This window comes from Copidosoma floridanum, unplaced genomic scaffold (genome assembly GCF_036245765.1).
Source record: "Copidosoma floridanum isolate Cflo_tuat_1 unplaced genomic scaffold, Cflo_Japanese_pri ptg000011l, whole genome shotgun sequence".
Taxonomy (NCBI): domain Eukaryota; kingdom Metazoa; phylum Arthropoda; class Insecta; order Hymenoptera; family Encyrtidae; genus Copidosoma; species Copidosoma floridanum.
The window spans coordinates 5,342,057-5,368,640 of record NW_028321888.1 but is presented as its reverse complement, the minus strand read 5'-3'; the positions used below and the strand labels follow the sequence as shown (position 1 = coordinate 5,368,640).

General features: G+C 36.7%; 1 protein-coding gene across 4 annotated transcripts in view; it reads right to left on the bottom strand.

Annotated features, from left to right (window-relative positions):
- Positions 1-26,584, bottom strand: part of lig (ubiquitin-associated protein-like lingerer) — a 543,185-nt gene that overhangs the window by 111,584 nt on the left and 405,017 nt on the right. For all 4 annotated transcript variants that reach the window (XM_089590028.1, XM_089590031.1, XM_089590030.1 and 1 more), the window contains one exon: positions 11,857-12,062. In XM_089590028.1, coding sequence (XP_089446154.1) covers positions 11,857-12,062 — 206 coding nt within the window. The remainder of the gene's footprint in view (positions 1-11,856; positions 12,063-26,584) is intronic.

The window sequence follows — 26,584 nt, the reverse complement described above, 5'->3', positions numbered from 1 at the left end:
TAGTTCAGAGAGAAAAGGAGAAGGCTTACGCAATCGGCTTGAGGCAAGAAGAAGCTCTCTCTAATCGATTGGGACATTAAGATTGCGTTTGATGACTTCAAGATCAAAAGCAAAGTAACGCTGTTGATGACCGAAGACCAAAAAGAAGGTCACCATTTCTAGCTCAGCAGTAGTCAGCATTAGATACTCAGATTTAGCGAAAGTTTCGCGATGATGAAGCTTAGATCGATGGACTGAATAGATGTTGATGGACATGACTTTCTTAGTCTGCTGAGACATCGAAAAGCAAAACGCATGACGAAGGTTATCGCTCGTGCCAGACGCAAGCATGGCGAGCAATGATTAGGAAGAGTAGTATTTATGCTATTTTACCGAGCAGCTTGCTACGAAGTTGAGCGACCTGAATTGTAAACCTAAACGCAAATTTATCAGTCTTGGGGTCCTAAGACAGCCCAAGGACAAAAACGTTCTCCGAATTTTCCTGCAGGGTTTTTGGTTGGTCAACACAATGATCGGGAGAGAAAGCTTGCGGCGAGTTACAGGACCATTTACACAGAGGAAAACCGCCTAACCACGCTAGTTCTACGAGCTTCTCACATTCTCTTCAGATATTCTCCACCGAGTGACCACCGGACAAGCAGTCATCTACGTAAAATTTCTCGCGTGGAATTTTTTAACGCCCTGGGGAGGAAATCAGCACACTCAGAAACAAGTTGGCGTAAGACACGAGTCGCAAAGAAGGGGAAATACGCTAAGCCATAGATGACGGTTATCGAAAAGTACGTCCTAATCTGAGAAGAGACGCCAGGTCGTTCAGTAGCAGCCTCTTTTCGTTTAGAGGTTTACTTTGAAAGGACTGACAAGAATGCAGGCGGTGGGATTTACCCAGAGATGAGAAGAGAGATTACTAACGCTAATGCTACGGCGTGAGACAACTTTTTTCCACTGATCGAGGCGACTCACCGCGGCCAGCCGTCAAACCGGGCGCACATTTTTCGAGCGTGCAAGAGTCATATTGAAGAGCGTGCGCCAACGAAAAGAGAAGTGGATTCGCGTGGAAATAAGCACATAAGCGTACATTTTGGAGACACGTGGAAGGGGAATAATAAATATGCACCAACAAGGAGAGGAGTGGATTCGCGTGGAAACGAGCATGTAGGGGTACAATTTGGAGATACGTGAAAGGGGGTATACTGAATCGCGCCTGTATAAGGAAAGGAGTGGAAACGACTATATAGCTATATAGCTGAGCGCACAGCCAACGCAAGCAACGACAAGAGTCTTTCTCTCTCCTTTTATACTATAATCAAAAATACTCATAAGTATATGCTATTTAACTGGCTCTTGCTTCAATGATACCTATATCAATCTCATTTAATTAAATTGTAGAAGTAAATGCTCATAATTATATACAGTATCTTTGGATTTCAACACATTTCTTTTTTATTAGATTGCGTACTTTCAATACTTATTCTGAAATCCACTAATATTTTGAAAAAATATTCAGCTCAAACTTTTCTTTAAGCATGTCAGTTCAGCTGTAACCAAAAGTTTATTATCTTTATCATCATGATTGCTTTAATAGCAATAAGACAAGCTCCGGAGGTTATCCATGAACATACATGACTTATAAATCAATCGAGTCTAAAGTTTAGATTGCTAAGATGTTAAGGCTTATGCCACTTTTTTAATTATTTTGTAATCTTGGTTTTGATTCCAACGAACAGCAGATTTTATTTTTTAAATGCTATTCATCATTTTGTTTCATGTTTTTTTTTTTTTTAATTAATGTTTCATTAAAAATTAAGTACTACATTTTCGACACTTTTTTATGATTCATCGAAACAAAACCTAAGGCACAATAAAACTTACTTTTATTACAATAATATTTAACATGATTATTACCAGCACAGTAGGAAAAATCCAACTATACAATAATATTTGTCTTCATACATATATTTTAGTTTTTGGCTTGTATTTATATTATTAATTTATACCTTGTGGTTATGTTAGCAGTATGGATGTGTGGCTATGTGATCGGGCAATAAAATGTACAACACTGTCGTTTTTATTATAAAACACGGACACGTTTATTCTCACTATCTTAATTGTATGCTATCTTTAGTCGTTACAATCAAGGATAAAATCGTAAGCTGAACTGAAATAAAGCAAGATCAAATCAAAAGGAAAATATGAGAAGCAGGCAGTGCGTATAGACCGACTGACTGACCGCGCGAGAGTGAGTAAACTATAGGTATTAGACGCTGAAGTGCAGCGTCACAGCGACTCGTCTTCTTGCTATTGCGCATGCGTTAGAATTCAGTTACGAGCGCCAAATATACATCTAACACTCCCTCCCGTTCGTATCTGAATTTAACAAAACAATATAAAATAAAAAAAGGAAAGACATATTGGAATATTAACACTGAGTAATCATATTTAAATGAATAAGTAATCAGCTGAAGATGTGGAAAACGTCGGCTTCTTGATCACTCATTGGGGTTGTTTGTGACGAGCTAAAACATACACAGAGAGATCCATTAATCGGCATGTCTACTATCATTATCTATCTCTTATCAACTTATTAATTTTACTATCTCAAGTTCAGGTTTGATTATCATGCAATTAACACTGATTAACATTCAAAATTTCTTTCGTTAGTCTTTCATACAGTTCGAACGGCAGGGGTTTTGTAAAAATGTCTACTAGTTATTCCTTGAATGGAATCCATTTAATGATTATTTTTTCTCTGGATACACATTCCTTAACGTAGTGAGCCTTGATCTCGGTCATGTGTCTCAGTCTTTTACCACCATCTATATTAGCACGTTCTCCGACGGCTTTGTTGTCACATCAAAGGTCCGCAGGCAACAGAATGTATGACAGTATTAAGCTGATTGAGTATTCTAATCCTATCAGCTCCTGCTGTGCATCACACATCACCACGTATTCTGCCTCGCAGGTTGAGATTGCAACGTAACTCTGTTTTCTCGTCTTCCAAGCAGCTGTATCGCAATACAATTTTATAAGGTATCCACCTGTCGTAATTGAGCCTTTACAGTCTGCCAAACTCGCATCTGAAAAGACTTCCAGCTTATTTTTCTGGCCTCTGTAGGTTAATCCCAGAGTTCTGGTGTGTAACAGACATTGAAGGACTCGTTCGACCATTCTCAAGTCATCAGTTGGGCAGATTTGGTGTCTGCTTAATACATTCACAGAGTGCGAGATGTCTGGTCTGACTGTGTTAGCCAGATACAGTAGGCTTCCAACTGCTTCTCTGTGAGGTACATTTTCTTCAGTTTTAGTTTTGTTCAGTTCACCACTTTTTTCCGATTCTTCTCAGATTGCTTTGAAGTTTTCTTGAACAAGCTCTTTATTATTCCTCGGTCGTCCTCATTTTATCTTGACTCCTTGTTCTCCCTCCGTTTCTAATAATACTTCAAGACTATCTTTACTAAACTTAATGAACCATTTATCTTATTTAATGTCTGTCTTATGATTATTTCAGTTTGCTATTTTATCATTTCCCCAGACATTTCTAAATACAAGTCTTTCATGAAATCTTACACCCAGAACCTCATAAAATTTACATCCTCTGGTCTTAGAAAAATATAGCCGGTAGTAGTATAGCCAACCAGTACTACTCGTATACCTTGTGGGCTGTATTTGGTTCCAGTGTTCCTTTGTATTTTAATAAAGGTCACACGACCAAATCTTATTTGATTTATTTCTATCTTCAGATTGGGGGTAAAATTTCCTAAGGGAGCTATTATTTTGTTGGACAGGTGTGGTGTGCGATTATATGTATATACTGCAGCACCTAAGGTTAGATCCAACATGTTTTCCCTAAACCTTGAGTCATATTTGTAGGTTCACACTTTGTCCTGCAATGTGCGATTGATTCGTTCTTAAACGCCATTGTATTGAAGATTGTCCGGACAGACCTGTTGAGACTCAGCTCCCAATCTCTGGAGAATTTCCACTGTTCGACCTCCTGCAAACTCTGTGCCTTGGTCAGTTCTGTAATAGCACATCTTAGCATTAAAGTCCAGTAGATTTCGTGCGCCAAATTTGTCCATACAATTTCTTTCTTTACTTTTCACTTTCACAGGGTATGTCATCGTCAACATTAAGTAGTCGTCTGTGTATACTATCGTGAATTTGTATCTTTTAGGATGAGTTGTTTTGATGCCCTCTAGTGTTTGAAGGCAATCTTTAAATTTTAGCAATATGGCACACCTTGCATAATGCAATGAAGTGATTGAACACAGACTTATTCAAATCTTTATTGTCCAAAAAACTTTCTTTGCAATCCTTAAGATATTTCAACGATGAATGCCCGAATCTTGCGTTTCAGAGCATGGCTCTGCTATTTCTTCTAAGTATTTTATACCTTTATATAAAGGGACTTTAAGCCTCTGAAATCTCACTGATCATTAGTTCTTCACTATCATTAATTTTTCTATCTTTAATGGTTTTCTCAAACTCATTTTGTTGAGCGGTATCTAAACAATCGTTTTTAGACCATTGTTTGGGATTATAGGTCAGCTCTTACTATGATTGGTACTGACTTCCTGAACCTTCTCAGCCATTGCCGCAGAGGCACATGCTATCATTAAGCAATCTATAATTTCTTTACGCTTTTTGTTGTTACATGTACTCTGACCATCTTGCACTAGTTCCACTATCCAATGAAGACTCTGTAGGCATCGGAAATTAACGTCTCGTTAGAGCGTGGGTCAAATATATCTATCTTAAGGTTGTCTAAATAGATACATATGCATCTATTAACAAGCTGACGAAGCGACATTAAGTTTCCAGCGAACATATTGGTGCATATCACTCTATCTAGGACCATTTTGTTTTTGTTATTACTACGCGAAACACACCTTTCTCCCTCCGCTCTTAAGTTCACGGAGGAATTTTTATTCGCGCATTTAACCAATTTTCTTTTATAAATTTTTGGTTCCCTCCGTGCACGTAGAGAGCAAAGTTTTGGGTCTAACAACAAACATACTACTCGATGCATTAGATCTAAGCAATTTTATATTACTTTAACCTTCTTTATACTTGACTTAAATATTTATAGGACAAGCCATTCTCGCTTTTAAACAGTCTATTAGAATCTGCAACTTTCACATCTGGTACTTTATTGATAATCTTATGGTAAAAGCCATCTCCTTTCTCATTTTCAAGAAAACTCTGAGTTTTACTAACAAGTTCGAAATCTATCAAATTCCATTCAAAATCTATCTTAGTCCACCGAGGAATTCGCAAAATTTAGTATCACTTTGCTTTGCGGGATCAAATCTAACAGTGTGAATTTTGTTGTATATTTGATACGCCTTCATCTGTATATCACTTCTTTTCATATCATTAATTTTTGCACTATAACCGTAGGATAAGTAAAAAAAATACTCTGTTTTAATAATCTATCTAGTATTCAATTTAAAGTCTGCTTTTTATCTTCAATCAACTTTTGAATCCCTTAAATATCTTTCTTGTAGGCTCCTGGCTCCTTTAGTCAATTTTATCTTAAGATCATTATTTCTGCCTGCCATTTTTTTATGCAAATTATCTATCTGTTTCTTTAAATTATCTTTTCTATCGTTCAGATCCTTTAACATACTATCTATAGTTTATGTATTGATCAAATCTTTTTTTTTTTTTTTTTTTTTTTTTTCTTTATTTTTTTAATATTTAATGTGCTATCTTGTTAGAGTAATCTTGTATTAATTAAATCTATATTTTTATTTTTTAAAGCTTCAATTTGCTTTCTTGATAAAATAATTTTGTATCAATTAAATCTATCTTTCTATTTTTCAAAGCTTTAATTTGCTTTCTTGATAAAATAATCTTGTATCAATCAAGTCTATCTTTCTATTTTTCAAAGCTTTAATTTGCTTTCCTGTTAAAATAATCTTGTATCAATCAAGTCTATCTTTCTATTTTTCAAAGCTTTGCTATTTTTAGTTGAGGTATCATCAAAACTATCTTTCCATTTTTATATCATTAATTTGCTATCTTGATAAGGTATGAATCAAATTTATTTTTCTATCTCTCAAATCTTTATTCTCATCTTTAGATGACGTATCAATCAAATTTATTTTTCTATTTCTCAAATCTTTATTCTTGTCTTTAGATGAGGCATCAATCAAATTTATTTTTCTATTTCTCAAATCTTTATTCTTGTCTTTAGATGAGGCATCAATCAAATTTATTTTTCTATCGCTCAAATTTTTATTCCTTTCTTTAGATGAGGTATTAATCAAATTTATTTTTCTATCTCTCAAATCTTTTTTCTTATCTTTAGATGACATATCAATCAAATTTATTTTTCTATCTCTCAAATCTTTAATTTCCTATCTTGTTAAAGGTTCCCTTTGTTTATATCTATCTTAAATTTTTTTTGCACGTGACTTATTGTATTCAAATCTTCTATCTTCAATCTCTCTAAAGAACTTTTAACTGAAATGTGCTGCTTGTGTTTAGGAATAGTGTAAATTATACCTCCACGTTTTTCCATTAAGTTAAACTGATCTCCTGTATCGTAATCGTCACTTATATTTCCTATAAGAAGTCAGATCAAGTTATATATACTACTTCCCAGTGACCATTTTAACGATATTTGTGTCACCGGGAAACATAAGCAAGCACGCACACACGAACTTAATGCATGCGTACTACCCATGGGACGAGATAAATCAGATGACTTAAACATGCAAACGTAACATGTCTATAGTCATACACAATTGCAGCACAATTCCAATGCGATCGAGCACAATCGTATGCCTGTTATTACGATGTCCTGACGCACATAACACCAAAATAAGAAATTTTAAATTTCTGCATTTTGGTTTGAGTCGGCATTTACCCCTAGTCTGAGCGTGTAAATCCACGGAGAGGATCGAGGCCGCACTGTACGGGGACTTGGAAAAGTAAACAAGTCTATCTAAGATGGTAGCTCTGTGCGCGCCATCAGCTACCAAGCCTACTAAAAAGAATACATACGCCCGGTCTGACCGAATGCAAGTCATGGCCGAAACGAAAGTCCCTCTCCCCACTTTGAGGCGTCCCCCTCAGCGGTAGCTATAGCTTTAGCAGTTAAATGAAAATCCTCGTACCCGAATGCAAGCCTGCCTCACGCGAGGAAAAACACGTGCCGACTCTTAACCTTTGAGAATTACAGAGTACTAACTTTATGAAACGCTTCACAAATCCTATCTACTGTCACATTTATCATACCTATAACATATATTACTACCACTCTTATACAATTTCGGTTTCGAACCATCGAAAAATAAAACACATTATGTCAACATAACGACAGATAAAGACATCATAAGTATCATTATCAGTTACTTACTTTCTTTCTTCTGTAAATTTTTTACAATCTTTCTCACCCCACCAGCTGTCACCTCCCCGATCTGCTCGGTCTCACTAATGGCTGATTTTAATCTCTACGCCGCCTCGTCGATGGCCTGTAAGAAAAGGGGCGCAAGAAAACGCGGAGGGTAAAAAGAATGCGAGTAAACGCGAGATGGGCTCGATCACAGAGAAAAAAATGGCGGCTAGCAGAGGTCTTGAATACACAACCACACTACACTTTTTAAGGCCCATAACCTGTTAGCAGTATGGATGTGTGGGTATGTGATCGGGCAATAAAATGTACAACACTGTCGTTTTTATTATAAAACACGGACACGTTTATTCTTACTATCTTCACTGTATGCTATCTTTAGTCTTTACAATCAAGGATACAATCGTAAGCTGAACTGAAATAAAGCAAGATCAAATCAGAGGAAAATACGAGAAACAGGGAGTGCGTATCGACCGACTGACTGACCGCGCGAGAGTGAGTAAACTATAGGTATTAGACGCTGAAGTGCAGCGTCACAGCGTCTTGTCTTCTTGCTATTGCGCATGCGTTAGAATTCAGTTACGAGCGCCAAATATACATCTAACAGGTTACAATAACTTAAAACTTACAGTATGGATTTCAAAAAATAAAAGTCTTATCGGGTAAAAAAAACATTTTTAAAGTCTAAATTTGCGTTTTTTTTAAAAGTGTCTCGGGTCATCTGATAATAGGCGCTATATGTTTTTATTTATTTAATTTATAAAATGACCTGTAAGTGCTCCAGGTTATTTTGTGGTAGGTGCTTGGGTTATTATTAAATGTTTTAATAATTGATAAACTGGTTAGTAATTTTACTCTAGGTTCCCCAATGATAGGCGCTACAGTTATTTATTATATTTTTCATTAATATATAAGTTGCTCATTACGCTCTCTAAAGATGATTTGGTTATTGTTGCTTATGTTATTAATGCAATGCAAATAATTTGCTTTCCATTTTAAAGATTTATTTGCAACTTTATGATTATGATTAATTTATTTATTAAGAACTGATTAAATCTATACAATACTATTAAGTTAAATATGTTTGGAGTATACGGTTATGTGACTTATCAATGGGTCATAAAAAAAACTCAATTATTATATGTATATATATACATACTTATATATATATATATATATATATATATATATATATATATATATATATATATATATATATATATTATATGTGTGTGTGTGTGCGCACGCGCGTGTGTGTGCATGTGCGTGCGTGTGTTAAGTTTATAAATAACTAAATTAATAACCTCCAGAGCTTGTCCTATTGCTATTAAAGCAATTATAATGACAAAAATAATAAACTTGTGATTACAGCTTAACTGACATGCTTGAAGAAAAGTTTGAGCTAAATATTTTTTCAAAATATTAGCGGATTTCAGAATAAGTATTGAAAGTACGGAATCTAATGAAAAAGAAATGAGTTTAAATCCAAAGATAGTATGTATAATTGTGAGTATTTACTTCTACAATTTAATTTAATGAGATTGTTATAGGTAACATTGAAATATGAGTCAATTGAATAGCATGTATTTATAAGTATTTTCGATTATAGTATATAAGTAGAGAGAAAGACTTTTGTCGTCACTTGCGTTGACTGTGCGCTCAACTATATAGCTATATAGTCATTTTTACTCCTCTCCTTGTAGGCGCACGCTTTTCGATATGACTCTCGCATTCTCGAAAAATGTTTGCCCGGTTCGACGGCTGGCCGCGGCGAGTCACCCCGATTAGTGGAAAAAAGTTGCCTTACCCCGTAACATTGGCGTTATCCATCTCTCTACTTATCTCTTACTTACCGCAAAGAAAGCACGCAGAAGTAGGCGAATCGTCTGGAGCAGTAGAGCTCTGATACGCAGACAAAGATTTTGGTTCGGACTTAGAATCAGACTAGGAGCTGGGAATCAGCTTCCGTTTCGTCAACTCCAATGTCTTCAGCGTGATGATTTGGGAGACAATAACTTACGCAAATGAGCGAGGTTAGAAGGTTCGTCACTACCACATAAGTGTTTCTGTCAACCTTACTTAGCAAAGTGATCAAACATACTGACGATGAGGGTAATAAAGACGTTTTCACTCCCGTTTCCTCTACCCTAATGCGAGGGACGTCTTTAATTTTGCAAGATATTTTTAATTCAGTTGAAATTACACGAAAAAATTTTGAGTTTTTTGCCTTAATTTAAGGAGGCAGAGGCTGAAGAAAAAATTGAAAATTTTGAGGAGGGATGAGGGGAGTCAAAAAGAGTTGGTGACCGAATTTGTTTTTCTACCTATATATTATACGATTTATATTAATATACAGTTAGCGCATGGTTATTATACTATGTGTTTAGTGTGTATGAGTACATACGTATATATACATTAGGGGAGAATCACGTCAAGTGCACCACTGCGCATGGACCGCACAAGCGTAAAACACGACGTTTTAACTTGTCGTTTCGGTCTTATAACGTTAATAGAAGAATTATTAAAACACATATTCTAACGTATTTTTTCCTCAGCTTCCTAGTAGTGGCATCCGTTTTTTGAAATTCTGCCTCTGTAACCTCGAAAAATGCAAAAGTGTAGAAAACACGTTATATCTTAATGATCTTCAACTTTTGGCATTTTTTGGACTATCTACATCGAAAGATGAGACTTTTTTACGTAAATATCGTCCACAGAAAAGAGGGGTTTTTCGTTTTTACGTAGTATTTAAACGACGAACGAGACGGCGCAAGCCGCTGCGGTCGCACTGGCAGCGGGTCCGCCACGCGCTGTCTGCTACCATCTCTTTGACTGGATGTAAACAAATATACCTAACTATGGCGGTTTGGAAAAATTTCAGAATTCTAACAGAGTGGCATTTTTACGCTACCACTCACGGGAAGGGAGCGTGTGATGGGATAGGATCGAATATAAAACGCGGCGCTAGAAGAACGAGTTTGCAACTCTCTGCAGCCAATCACATTTTAACGGCAGAAGATCTTTTTAACTGGGCAAAAAATCACTGTAAAGAAACGAAAGTTTTTTTTTAGTAGCAAATGTGAATATGTAGAAACTGCCTTAAAACTAAAACAACATATTTCTAGTGCAAGAAGGTTTATCCCCATTAAGGATAAAAAATTAATGCTAAAGAGAACGTCTTTATGTTATCAATATAAAATCTTCCCAAAATTAAAAGAATCTAAAACGAGTGTAACTAAAAAGAAGCCAGAAACTAAGTAAAACATCAGTGTTTTTATCAATGAATACATTTAAAATGTAAATATTAAATATTTTGTGGACATTCATTACTATTTATTTATTATTATAAAATTCTTAAGTATATAAATAAATTTTATCAAAAAATTTTTTTACTGATCCATTGCAAACCCTCGTTTAATAAGAATTGTTTACATCGCCAATACATATATAGCTGAAAAGACCAATCTAACCGTAGCAGATAGCGCACGGCTTATCCGCTGCCAGTGCGGCCGCAGCGGCTCGCACCATCTCGTTCGTCGTTTAAATACTGCGTAAAAACGAAAAATCCCTTGTTTTTACTGTCGATATCAACTTTAAAAAGTCTCATCTTTCGATGTAGATAGTCCAAAAAATGCCAAAAGTTGAAGATCATGAAGATATTTTCATGAAATTTAAGATTCAAACCAATGGATTTTTCTGCTACATTTGATAATTTGACTTTAATTAATAGAAAAGAGTAACACGTATCGGGAAAAAATTTAATATTTAAGACCGACATAAAATACTTCTCGAAATAATTTAGTCACTAAAATTGATATTTGATATTTGAAGTTGTTATATGAGCTCAAAAAAAAGCAAAGTATCTGCACCAATATAAATATGCATAGTTTTTGGAGTTTCAAGGACTAACTGTATTTTTTACTAAACGTAAGTAAGTTTTTTAATATTCTTACAGTTAGTGAGTTAGATTAAAAAATTTAAATGCTTATTGTAAACAAACATTTCGCAACTATGATTATTAAAAATAACTCAAAGTAAATAATTAAACGAATCAATTACGACAAGGAAAACAAACTCAGTGATTTGTGATTCTCTATAAACAAGACCTTGAATGACATTATTTAGGTTCATCAGCATCATACTTGCATACGATTGTAGAATAAAGCAGTTTATTTTACTTTAATTATTGGATTATATTACCAAATGTCTACTGACTTTGATTTTTAACTCGAGTTGTCTAAGTAAATATAAGCTGCTTCATTGTAAGCAAAAAAATTAGTAAAATATCTTCAACCATTGTAATCATCATAAATTTCACGTTTAGCATCATAATTAAACAGTTAACTGTTGGAAAGGTTCTACAACGCAGTTAGTCTTTTGAGGTCTAAACAATTTTCACTATTCAGAAATTACATAACACCGATATTCTTAGATACAAAGAATACTGACTGTCGAAAATAAATAAATATAGACATTTTAGTAAAAGAATAACAAACCATGTGAGGAATTCGCTGTTGCATTATTTGAAGATCTTCATAACTGTACATGTGAGGTTGTTGAAAGGTTGCATATGGTACACTTTGTCCCATAATATATTGATGGCTTAGCACTGGAGGAATATTTCCGGTTGTTACAGACGCAGATACAGTGTTAGAAGTACTACTGCTAGTTACTAGTCCACTTATACTGCTTTTTGGCACAGCTGTAAATAAAAGTTAAGATTTACTTTATATACGTGGTAGTAGAATATGTAAATGAGAATAAAATTTTTTTAATAATATACCAAACTTCATTTTCGTATAATTATAAGCATTAATTAATTAAGACTGCCAGGTAAGAATTTTACTAATTTTATGGTATCATTATATTGACAAGTTAAAAATACTTTATATCACATTCTAAAATTTGTTTACCACTTTTAAATCAAGTATATTTATGACGAAGAAGAATAAAAATAATAAAGAAAACCAGATGTGGTTCTCGGGACCCCCGGCAGAAGTGAAACTTCCAACTCAAATTTTACTAAACTTGGTATAATACAAACTGAGAAAATTAGATTACACCTAATTTCAATAGGTCTTCAAGATTCCCATATTAAAATAGTACAAATTTTATCATTAGTACGTATTTGAGCAAGCGCGTGAATAAAATACATATACTTAGGTTACATGTGATTCACGAATTCTAAGTAGTTGCATATTTGTTATGATACACGTATTAATATATGTACGAATTGTGTGTCGTGTATGCAGAACGAAACAAAAATTTTCACTATACTGACCCGAAAAATGGTACTTTTGTTCAGTTATGCGGGACAAAAATTCCTTTTATTTTAAATTTTTTATTCGTGCATTTGATATGATATCATATATGTAGAATCAATTCTTATTAGAATCATTGTAGTTATCCGACATGTTAAAAAAAATTTTGGCTAACATAAAAGTAAAATACTCTACTCTTTCTGATTAAGATTAAGGAAAATAATACACATGCAGCTATTTTGTTGTCTTCAAAGGTAAGATTCTTATATTATACATATTTATACTTAATGCACGTTTTTTTACATATATGTATACGTATGAACATGCATGTAATGACCAGTACGTGCGACACATATATATGTATACAAAATACATATGTATACTTTGCCTTTAGTATAGGTACAGCTGTTGTTTTTCTCTTCTTTTCTCTTTTCTCCATACCTATACCTCAGCTTGAGCAGGCGCATCCGTTCAGTGTTTAGTCGTAGCGTAGAAACGTACATAGCATACCTATTATGCGTATGCAAAGTATAGTATGTGTATGCAAAGTGACATGTTCTAGTTGGACAGCCTACTGTAAATTAAGTTAGACATAAAGACATAATAGATAATTGATTCTAGAGTAATTCAGGGGACTAAAAAAAAAATTATTGGAAGCCTTGTTTCAAAAATAAAAAAATTATCCATAAGAATATGGACTGAATCATGAAGAGGTTATTTTTATTACGTTTTTCGTCGGATTTTAAGGCAAAATACACTTTAACATTCTTATTTATGTTAATAGACTTTAGCAAGTGATTTATTGTAAAAGCCCATTATTCCCCAAGTATCGTTTCATAATGACATAGTAGAGTCAGTCGTAGCATAACCACATTTGCGATCAAACACGTATGCCATATCTTCGCCGTATTGTACACATGCTTAGTAATACGATAGTGCCACAGCATAGGGTGTAGGTATTCAAATCAACCAACTCAAAAAGTTCCCCTCAAATCAACTAGTAATAACTATACAACTCGATTTATATAGTAAAAATAAGGTACCTGCAGCCCAGGGTAGAGAGTTATAAACACCGTCTCCTGGTGTTGCAGGAAAACGACAAATATCTGTAGTTTCTGGGGGTTTTCAGGGTAGCCAATGACGAATACCACGTCAGCTAGCATCCCCCAGGTACCTGGAGCTCAGGGTAGAGATTATAAACACCGTCTCCTGGAGTTGCAGAAAAACAACCAATATCTGTAGTTTCTCGAGGGTTTTAAGGGTAGCCGATTACCAATTCCGCGTCAGCTAGCATCCCCCAGGTAACTGGAGCCCCGGGTAGAGAGCATGAACGCTGTCTCCTGGAGTTGAAGAAAAACGACTGATATATATAGTTTCTTAGGGGTTTTTAGGGTAGCCGATTACAAATTCCACATCAGCTAGCGTCCCCTAGGTATCTGGGGCCCAGGGTAGAGTGTATAAACGCCATCTCCTGGAGTTGCAGAAAAACGACCGATATCGGTAGATTCTCGGTACTTGCCGGTCAGTTGCTGGGCACTTGGCAGGCACTTATTAGGTGCTTGGCGGGCACTTGATGGGCACATGACGGGTACTTAGCAGGTCCTTGCCGGACACTTGGCGGGTACTTGCCGGGTGCCCTATGGTTACTTGGCAAGTACTTGCCAGGCACTTGACGAGTACTTACTAGGTACTTGCCAGGCACTTGAAGGGCACTTGCTGGGCACTTGGCAGATATTTGCCGGGCACTTGCTAGGCACTTAGCGTGCATTTGCCAGGTACTTGGCGGGAACTTGGCGGGCACCTGATGAACACTTAGCAAGTACTTGCCAGGAACTTGGCGGGTACTTGCTGTGCACTTGACAGGCATTTGCCGGGCACTTAGTGGGAACTTGGTGTGTACTTGCCAGGTACTTCCCGGACACTTGGTGGGCACTTGATGGGCACTTGCTGGGCACTTGGCAGATATTTGCCGGGCAATTGCTAGGAACTTATCAGGGATTTGCCAGGTACTTGGCAGGCACTTGATGGGCACTTGACGGGTACTAAGCAAGTACTTGCTGGGCACTTGGCGGGTACTTTATGTGCACTTGACAGACATTTGTCGGGCACTTAGCGGACACTTGGCAGTTACTTGCCGGGTACTTCCCGTGCACTCGACGGGTACTTAGCAGGTCCTTGCCGGGCACTTGGAGGGTACTTGTCGGGTACCCTATGGTCTATTGGGAGACGGCGTTCATGCTCTTTACCCGGAACTCCAGGTACCTGGGGGATGCTAGCTGACGTAGTATTCGTAATCAGCTACTCTAAAAACCCCCCGAGAAACTACCAATATCAGTCGTTTTTCAGCAACTCCAGGATACGGTGTTCATACTCTCTACCCTGTGCTCCAGGTATCTAGGGGATGCTAGCTGACGTGGAATTCGTAATTGGCTACCCTAAAAACTCCCCAGAAACTACAGATATCTGTCGTTTTCCTGCAACTCCAGGAGACTGCATTTATAACTCTCTACCCTGGGCTGCAGGTACCTTATTTTTACTATATAAATTGAGTTGTATAGTTATGACTAGTTGATTTGAGGGGAACTTCTTAAGTTGGTTGATTTGAATACCTACACCCTATGCTGTCGCACTGTCGTATTACTAAGCATGTGTACAATTCGGCGAAGATATGGCGTACGTGTTTGATCGCAAATGTGGTTATGCTATGACTAACTCTATTATGTCATTATGATACGATATGTGGGGCACAATGGGCTTTTTTAACAAATCACTTGCTCAAGTTCATTAACATAAATAAGAATGTTAAAGTGTATTTTGTCTTAAAATTCGACGAAAAACGTAATAAAAATAACGTCTTTATGATTCAGTCCATATTCTTAAACATAATTTTTTTATTTTTGAAACAAGGCTTCCAATAATTTTTTTTTTAGTCGAAAAGAGCACCCTTGAATGACTCTAGAATCAATTATCTATTATATTTTCATGTCTTACTTAATTTACAGTAGGCTGTTAAACCTAAACATGTCACTTTGTATATATATAGGTCTAGTACCAGCGTAAGGGGAAGGGAGCAAACAGCGTACGAGCGAGAGAAAGAGAGACGAAACGGTAGACAGTAGACAAGTAAAGTAGCGCGCTGTAAAAGAGAGAGACGAAGCGGAAGGAAGTGTTCATAAGAGAGGAGATTGAGGAGAGAGCTTGGGCTGCAGGGTGGGTTGCTACGTTTTTTCGTAATGCATTTTCCCTCACGCGGCTGTTCCCGGCCCAACGTAAGAAGTTGCACTTCAAAAATTAATTTGATTTAAAAACAGAGTCAAAAAAAAATTAAATAGCAGCAGCTAGTTGTAATAATTTTAATAAGCAAAATTTTAGTTTACGAACGCACAAACGGTTTATTACCTGGTTAAAAATCACGTACACAAGATTTAATCATCTATCACATCGGATCCTATTTGCAGGGGACAGCAATCGTTATACTGCTGATCAAGTGTAATTGAAAAAACCTATAACGATAACCACCTTACTCGCTGTACTAGCATTTTTAAAACTGGTAGTGATTTCACTTATAGAATTGTTAATTTTTGGTTTTCCTTAGAAATAAAGCCTTTTGACGTCTAGATACTATCTCGAAAAATTATCTGCTTCTCATAAAAATGATACAAGTACTTTTTTATGATCCAAGGTGCATTTCTAATTAAAAAAGGCCCAAAAAAACCTTAATATTTTTTATTAAAATTTGAACTCTTGATCACTTAAGTTTTTTCAACTAGGAGACTTGCACGCTAACTACCAAGCTATCAAAGATTTAAGTTTAATTCTAAGTTTATTATATATATATTATATATTGTACATATTTACTAGGTGCCAGCTTATTTGATCGAAATGAATGACGTCATAAAAAAGAATACATCCAGCAGTTTAAAAAAAAAAGCTGTACACTAAATTTTCGGTACCTTCATCTACACTCTTTATTATTGATTTAATTTGTATGCAAAAAAGAAATTTTGTTTAACTTGGCCACGACAGCGTATTTCATAAGAAAAAATGCATACTGATTAATATGCAGCCTCTTATTAAATTTACCATAACTTTGTCAACGCTGAGCTTTCTCTGAACTTGAAAAGTAATTTATAAAAGTCTATGATTTGTCCATGATTTTTAACAGAATCTTTGTTTAAAATATACCACACTTTTGTACGGAAGAGAAAACTAAAATTGTATAATCAAAACATTGCTGAACTATAACTCTTAAACCGTATAAAAACAGAATCCTCATTTAAGATTTACCACACTTTTACGTACAATGAAAGTGGCGTGCATAAAAAAGACTATACAAAAACCAATATTCCCTCTAAATTTAGTGTATAAACTAAATAATTTAACAATGTACAATTATTATCACACCAAAGTGTTTACTTTTTCTTATCTCATTTATTATTTTTTTCTAGATAAAACTATACCTTTGCTATAAGTACACTAATACATCGCACTTACTATATGCACTGTGCTTTCTCTGAAGCACCTAACTATTTAACTAATTGATCTCGTTACCCTTGTAAACACTACCTGCAGCACCTTACGGTATTAACCAATACCTTGTTGATTTTGTATACATAACCATCATCATAACTTCCTTCTGGATACGTTTTTAAAAATTAAAAACACAGAATTACGTTTTCACCTCATCTCCCTAATATGATCTGTCAAAATGCACATTTTATGTCGATCCTCCTTTAGAATTTAATTCTTTAAAAAATACCTTTCCACCATTTTTTAATAGTTATTTTCATTTTTCTCTCTTTTTTCGTGATATTGTCTTCTCTATGTTTGCCGTTTTCCAAGAATTTTTTTTTTTCATCGCCTCATTTTTTCTCTCAATAATCAACTTTATTTGTCTTATTTAGTTTTAGCTTTTGATTTCTCCTTTTCTTATTACTACGTCTCGTTCTACTATCTTATTAACCATTTTATTTTCTTCATGCTCTCTTTCTTGGTTTTTTTAAATTGTAACTGACTTATTTTTTTACTAGATTGCCGCAACAGCCTACTGGCTTAGTAGCTGGGACCACTCACTCACCACCTACGTGTGAGGGTGTATTGTCGCATCCAGTTACTAATCATTCAACTGATTCCATACCTATTCTTGAACCACACTCAAGGAAAATTTCACGAGAAAATCACCTAAAGCCGCCGGGGCTCACAGGAACTTTTTCTAATAAAAACGGTTTGATGAAAAATCTGCATTCACTGGGAAGCGAACCTACGACCCTTAGAAAGATGTTGTATCAGTACACGAAAAGACCTTTTTCGTTGAAAATCCCCTACCACGATTTGTAACATCAAGTAATTAACGTATAAGATTGTATTAATGTCAGATCAGTAACTATTTACACCAGTCTAGTAATTGAAACTTCTAGCCCCACATTAGTCACGACAAAATTCATGCTAAGTGTGTTTGTCTAACGACAGAAGTATGCGTATTCAGTGGCTGTGGTAGGTGTTTTTCGCCTACCAACGGTAGCCTCGAAAAACTAGTGGCATGCGTTAAGTGAGTAGTACGTCAAATTTGCCACTTACTATGCACAGTATACATATATACGGGCTTCCGTTTCGTATGCGTAGCAGAGGGGATGTGTCTGTGCTAAAGCGGCTAAGAAAAGTGAATAATAAAGAGTAGTAAGTGTTAAGTAGTAAAATAAAGGTGCATAGAGTTGTAAAAAGTAAACAAAGTAGTGTAAGTGGTGAATTTAAGAGAAGTTAAAATAAAGTAAATGGATAAAGTGAGATTAGTACTCGAAAGTTAGAACAGAAATGTGTGAAAATGCGTGCAGAGAGGATGTAGAAAAAAAGATTATTTGCCCTTGAAAAACTGCAAATAAGTAAGAAGCAAAAAGTAAAAGAAGTGATAAAGAGAAAAAGTGACTGAATGTGAAAGAAAACGAGAAAATAGTGAACAGGTGAAAAAGGAGGTTAAAAAAGAGAGAATGAAGGAAAGAGATCACGTTTTTAACATAGGTAGATGAGAAAAGTGTGCAGTGGATAAGAAAGACCTCTACGTGGGAAACAGTAGATAATTTAAGAAGATGTATGAGTGTAAAAGAAACAAAAAATGGAGAGGAACGTGTACCAAATGGGATAATCTCAGAAATATGGATAGCTGATAAAGTAGGTCTCGTCGTTGTAGACAGTTGGTAGGGAAGAGAGCTGAAACACTGGGTATAGGTAATAGGACGCTACTTTATAAACAGTAGTGTCGATAAACGAGATTGTATACATAATCACAAAGCAGAAAACACCTAAAATATCAACAAAGCCGGGAATAAGTGTAAACACGAAGAGCAAGGCTCAAACTACCCTGAATTTTCAGAAAGACGGCAAAGGTAAAAAGAATGATGACAGGATTAGCAGAATAGAAAAAAGATTAGAGAGCATACTCAACGTGTTAGTTAGATTAGAAAAAAGAGAAGAAAAATGAAAAAAAGAGAGAACCAAATGGGATAAAGAGAAACAGAAATGGGCGGAACAGAGGAAATCTCTAGAAGAGAGAGTCAGAAGACTAGAATGGGAAAAAGAAAAAAGTAAAAGAGAGAAAAGAACAATGAATATTGTGATTCAAGGGGCAACTATTAATAAAGTCAATTAAAAAAGAAAGTAAAAGAATACATTGCACAGAAAATAAATATCAATGTTAAAGTAGAGAAAGCTAATGTAATAGTTATTAATAATGGAAGAGGAGAGACGGAATTAGTGATAGTAGAACTAGAAAACAAGGAAATAAAGTATAGCACTATGGCGAACAAGAAGAAAGTGGAGAAGGGGATGTATATTGAAAATGATCTAACTGGAAAAGAAAGGGAAATTCAGAAATTGATACCGGATAAATCCAAAGAGGAGAGAAGCAAAGGAAAAACCACGAAAGTGGGTTACATAAAAATAATGATCAATGAGCAATGGTTCAGATATAACGAGTGGAGCGGTAAATTTACGGAAGATAGGGAGAAGATTCAAGAAAAGGAAGCAAAAAAGTCACAGAATGATGGGTGCAAGAAGAAAAACAGGTAAAGGGAAGGAGTAGATGTAATATAAGTGTCTGTGTTTGGAATATAGCAGGTGTATTAAATAGGGACAGTGAAGTATGGAAATATCTAAATGACTTCGATATAATAGTGTTGGTGAAAACGTGGTTGGAAAAGGATAAATGGACAGATCCAGAAAATAAGATATCGAGAAAGTTCGAATGGATTTTCGTATCAGCGATAATAGAACATGAAAAAGGTACAGATAAAAGGTACAGCAAATGCAGTGAATTGACAAAAAGGGGAAGAAGGAGATTTCACATATGTTGACAGCAGAGGCGAACCTGTAATTGATTATGTTACAGAAAATCAAGAGGCTTTTGATCAAATCAAACTGATGAAAATCGGAACAGAGTCAGATCACCTACCGATGGAAGTATATTTAGAAGAAGAAACAGAAACGACAGAAGAGAAAAAGGATGAGGAAAGAGAATCACCAAGAGAATGGTCTCAAGAACTGATTGATCAGTTTTAAGAAAGATGCAAGGATGCAAGGATTGGAAGATAAACGGAAAAAAAGTAAATGAAAGATGAAGTTAAATAAAAGAAATAATAAAAAGGTCGGTTCCTAAGGTTAAAAAACAGATAAGAACATGGAAATTGGGAGAAAGATAATGGTATGCCAAAGAGTGGAAAGCTAAGAAAAAATATTTACGGAAGACAATGAGCTATGGAGAAAATAGAAAGTGGAAAGAACATACTTCTGAAGCAAAAAAAGAGAATACAGAAATTGGTGCGAAGCAAAAAGGATACAGTTGCAAAGAAATAAAAAGAAAAAATTGAGGAAAGCAACATCAGAAGGAGAAGTATGGAAAAATAGTAACAGATTCAAAAAAAGGAAAAAAAAATAAATAAGAAGATAAAAATGCTGGATTGGAGGTCAAATTTTATAGAGAAGCTGGATGGGAAGAATGAAGGAGTAATGATACTAGAACAGTTAAAACAACAAGTTAGAACAAGTTAAAACTAAGGAAAGCGCCAGGAGAAGATAAACTAGAAAATGAGGTCTTGAAATATATGCCAAAAGAGTTAGAGGCAGCCGTATGGGAGTTTATAAAAAAAGTATGGGAAGAAGGAGAAATGTCGGAACAATGGAGAACTGGAGTAATTTGTCCAATATATAAGAAAGGAGGTAAGGATTAGCCGGATAATTACAAAGGAGTAACACTAACTTGCACGGAATATAAGACATACGCTAGTATGCTAAACGGATTGTTGAGGAAAGAAATTAAAAAGAAGTTACCAGAGAGTCAGTTTGGGAGGAGTAATAGAAAAAATTCACACGCTTAATAATATAGTACAGAAAAGACTGAACAAACCAAAAGGAAAGGTTTTTGCATGCTTTATAGATCTTAAAGAAGCTTTTGACCAGGTGGATGGAAATGTACTAGGAACAAGACTAGTAGAGATAAAGGCGAGTGAAAAATTAAGAAATAGAATTATGAATATTTGTAAAGGAACATGCAATGTAATTATAGCAGAGAAAGGAATATCAGAGGAGTTTTGGACTGAAAAAGGAGTGAGACAGGGATGTCCCTTGAACCCAACCTTGTTCAACGTATACCTGGCAGATCTGGAGGAAGAGCTGGAAAAAGAACAAATAGGAGGATGTAGTATAGGAAATGAAAAAGTGTGGTGCCTCTTGTATGCAGATGACATTGTGCTAAAAGCTGACAGGGAAGAGAAATTAAAGGAAATGTTAAAAAGATTTAAAAAGTATATTGAAAAAAAGAAAATGATATTATGTGATACAAAAATAAAAACCCTAGTGTTTGAAAAAGGAAAGAAAAAAAAAGAGTATGGGAGTAGGGAACAAAAGATTTACAAGAAGTAGACAAAATAAGGTATCTTGGATATATTCTACAGAAGAATGGCACCAGTGAAAGACACATGGAAGAGAGGAAGAGAAAAGCAATGATTGATATGAAGAGTGCATAGAGTATAGGTGAGAGAATATTCAAGAACAGTTATAACAGAAGAAAAAAACTATTTACAGCACTTGCGGAAAGTGTAGCACTATTTGGACCAGAGATATGAGGGTGGGAAGAAGATAAGAGGCTAGAAAGTGCGCAAAGAAGATACCTGAAGTGGATACTAGGATTAGATAGTAACACCCCAAATTACATAGTGGAAAAAGAGTATAAAATGGAGAAGCTAAAAATAAAAGCATTAAGAAGAGCGCTGAAGTTTAAAGAAAAAATCAGGGACTCGAATATAAAATTAGTAAAAGAAGGTATAAGAGAAAAAGACAAGGACGAAGTAAGAATAATCATAGGAAGAGGATCAAAGAAGAGACTAAAAATTCTAAAAGAAGAAAATGTAAAAGAAACGAGATACGTGAAAGGACTAGAATTTAAGGAGAAAGTGAGAGAAAAAATAATGGCTAGCAAATAACATGAGGAAAAAGAAAAAGGAAAGGAAAAAATAGAAAATTCAACATACAACAAGATATATTGATACATCAAAACAGAGGAAGAACTAAAGTACCTGAATAAGGATGTGACAAGTAAAGATAGGAGGTTGATTTAGATGCGGAAATAAGTGTAAAGGAAAAGAATACAAGAAAGAAGAGAAAGAAACGATGTGTAGACTGTATCAGGAGGAAGAAGAGGACTATAGACATATACTGAGGATATGTGAAAAAACAAGGAGTGGAAAAGAGATAGAAGAAGTTCTAAGCCAAGATGCAAAAGAAGTAGAAGTTTTAAGAAGTGTGGTTAGGCTAAGAAAAGAAGTTCTAAAGATGGGTGATTAAAGCTTTAAGTGCGAATACCAAAGAGGATCGAGATAATTTATGAAGTGAACTAAAAGATGACGCCAGGAAATTATTGAAACAACGAGAAGTAGAAGTAAGAAAGGAAGAGAAAAGAAAGTTAGAAGTGGTAAAAATTGAAAAGTGGGAAAAGGTGGTGATAAAAGTTGACTGTAATAGACAATTTAAACAGTAGTATTAAATATAGTCTTGTTTTTATAAGAAAAAAATTTTTTTTCAGTTTTGTCTATGATAATATATAAATTTCGATTGTTTACATTAATTTAATTCAATTTATAGTTATAATTTGATTATATATTATTTTATTTTGATTATAGAAAGATAAAAAAGAAAATATGAACATTTGATAGTATTAAGAATATAGAATATGCAAAGTTGTAGGAATGTAACGGAAGCCCTCCAAACCCGAAAGGGACATAGTATGAAATAAAAAAAAAGTATACATGTATACACACGTGACAGTAGACCATCGTGCCTTATTTCTTTCTTCATCTGCGTGAGGGATTGTTGGTTATGAGTAAACCAGTCTTGCTCAAGTGCTCGTACCTGTTTGCACGCTGTTTGCGCACGCCTGTCACGCATCGCTCTTACTGAGACTTGAGTTTTTTTTCAGGATTATCTCTATTTTTCTTTCTGTAACCGAGACGCCGCGAGACTGTGTTTCCACTAGATCCTGCACCCACGTATACACCGCCCTCAGGGGTGGCCTAAATGGCTAGCCCTTCACTAGGGAGCAGCCAAATAATCAACACTGTGGATAATCTACAATTTAAAGCCGTTATGACAAGTTCTTTTGATGCGCTGTTGGAAGAAAAAGAATCCTTATCTTCCGAGATGTTCGCGCTTAATAGTGCAAGTGACAATAGTGCACAGTTCCTCTCGATGTCTGACATGATAGACAGCCGGCTAATGGACTAGCAACCCCTCGAGCTCACCCGACGCAACTCCCAGCGGGAACGCAGCTCGCTCTTAGCAAGAATGCCGCCCGAAATTCCCAGGAAGCTAGCTAGCCAGAAAAAAAGGGACCGAGTACCTGGAAAATATAATGAGTACTTAGTTCAGCTGAAAAACTCCACCCAGCTGATAAATTCATTAAAAAGCTCCATCGAGGAGAAAGACGCTACTATTGCAGCACTCTCCACTAAGTCATCCTTTGCCGCAAAAACTCCGCCATTGAAAGACTCGGACTTTATAAATCCGTCACCAGAAAATCGTAACCTCCTGAACCTCAAAAATTCTTCCACCATGGAAGATGAGACATTCCCCACGCTACCAAAAACGGGAAACACCCCTGCGAAATCCCCAATTGTAAGGCCAACCCAGAAAAAAACGGAGCACGCGTGATCTCGACGCGGACAATTCCGCAGCTAACTTCTCCGACATGGAGATAGAAAAATCTCCAATCCAAATTTAACCACTCAGCTCTTCCCAGGCATAGAAAAACACTTTCAACGGTCATCTTGAGGACCAATCTCAACATAATACAGAGGAAGCTAGCAGCGCACCCAAAAAACAGCACCTCCATCGATCACAATCTTGTACAAGAAGTTATGGCCCAAGATTAACAAATTTCTCATCGCGAAGAATATTCCTGCCTGACTGCATCATTACGACGTTCAAAGGTACACGCGTGAACCCCGACAACGTCGACAGCTTTCGACAAATCGTCAACGACCTTGACGAAAAAAAGGTCAAGTTCACCACCCATCAGCTTCATAAGGACTGTGAAATGATAGTCGTCATTCGTGGAGTCAATATTGGCTACACGGAACCAGAAATCCTGGACATGATCCAGGAAAAAGTACCTTCCGCCCGTCGTGTCTATCGCACGATCAAGGGTGATCGGAAATGGTCTCTGGGCACGGTATACTTTAATGCATCAGATGCCCAATCTCACCACATCTACAACCTCAGGTCTCTCGGGGGCACTGCTGTCAGAGTGGAACAGAAGCGTAAGTCGAACGACATTCCCCAGTGCCGTCGCTACCAAAAGTTTAATCACACGGCAGCCTACTTTCACACTGCCTTTGTCTGTGGTTTCTGCAGCTTAAACCACGCCACCGCAACCAGCCCTAAAAAAACAAGGACCAAGTCACCCCCCACTGTGCAAACTGCAATGGCAAGCACCACGCATTTTACCAGGTATGTCTGAAAATCCCCCAAAAAGGAGCTTACGCTCCCAAGAAAGAAACTATCTCTCCTCCCCCTTTTGTGAAATCCACCCTTCAGACAACAGCCCAAGGCTTGAACACCATTCACCCGGGAATATCGCACGCGAATGTGGCATCCTCCCAACAACACCGAACAGGAGCTCAACCCCTGACTTCTCTGCTCAACACACCCCCCACCACCGAGACAATCCTCCACTCAATAATGACCCTGCTGACTCGCCTCGACCAAAGAGGGTCCAGTTTCGAGGGCAACAAAACAGCAGCACGCTAGACAGAGACTTTACGCCACTAAACTGGAACGCGAACATCACACACAAAACGACTGAACTTACACACATACTCAAGACAAAAGACATCGATATTGCATGCATTACGGAAACACACCTAAACAAACACAAAAACACTCTACATACCAAATTACACGGTACATAGACGTAACAGACGCGAAAAATCCATGGTGGAGTGGCTATCCTTGTTTGCAAGGGCAACCACCATCGAGTCATAAGTACGGACGCTGCCAACTGCGAAGCAGTCGGAGCCGAAGTACACATCACCCCATCTGCCTCTATCAGAATCATCTCCCTCTATTCTCCTCCTTCAGATGATCTAAGCCTTCAATGCATAACCTCGCTGTTTGACTCCAACTTCCGTACGATCGTTGCTGGCGACTTAAACGCCAAGCACAAATCTTGGGGATGCGAACACAAAAATCCTAAAGGTCGTTCTCTCCTCAAACACTTGCGTAACCTCAATATCAACATTGAGGTTCCGAGTAAGCCGACCCACTATCCTAGCTCACTAGACCAAGACCCAGACATCTTAGACATATTCCTGACGAAAAACTTGACCACCCCAACAGAACCACAAACCTCCCCAGACCTCCCTTGCAACCATAACCCAGTTTACCTAAAGATCCCTAAATCCCTTCTCACCACACTCGTTACCACCAACCGCATAGACTGGGTCCAACTCACATATAACCTTGAATCCTCCCCATTTAAACGTCGTCCCATCAGGTCCCAAACGAAACTTGACATAGCAGTTGACGAATTCACAGACGAACTCAACAGGTGTACACAAGACGCCACCACAACTACTAAAACTTTCCAACACACACACAAGCTTTCCCGCGATCTTATGCGTCTCATCAAACAGAAGAAAAGAGTTCAGAAACTCTGGCAAAAACGAAGAACCCCTGAACCAAAAATACACCTTAACTCCCTCGAAAGTAAAGTCAAATCCTAAGTCTTCAAATTCCGAAACAAGGAATTTAACGAAATCATAGCCGAGGCAGGGTCCCACCCAAGAGATGCTTGGAAGGTCGTCAAAAAACTACGTAACAAATGGCTTCATTCCCCCCCCCCCTTCAACAAGGGAACAAATTTTACTCGCCAGAAATTAGACCAAATTCGAACAAATTTGACCTTATACAAAGTCTATGCGCTTTCGCACAGAACCCTGAGAACCCCCAAAATACTCTAGGTCTTCAATCCCCCTTGCTTCCGTCGGATGCATCTCCATGATCTCTCCGAAATAAACGCGACTTCAATCCTTACGCTCCCTTCAAGAGCACCCTTCTATTCGCCATATCCTTTATGGCTTGAACCCTATACAACAGTAACACTAATTACAAGTACGCTTCCAAATACACAATACCCAGCGGACTCACACGTCCACACACACACACACACACACACACACACACACACACACACACATACACACACACACACACACACCAAATTTAAGATTCATTAACTCTATTCCGGCGCAAGCCAAGATTCGAGCTTCACCCAGAAACGTAAGTGCCCCTCCTATCATCCCTTTGAGAGCGAGCTGGCCATCGAAATTCTCCGTTATTTTCTTTTTTCTTTCTCCTCTTATGCCTTTTTGTCTTCTAGGGGAGTGGTCCTCACGGACCTATTCCATGCGGGGAGGTTAGT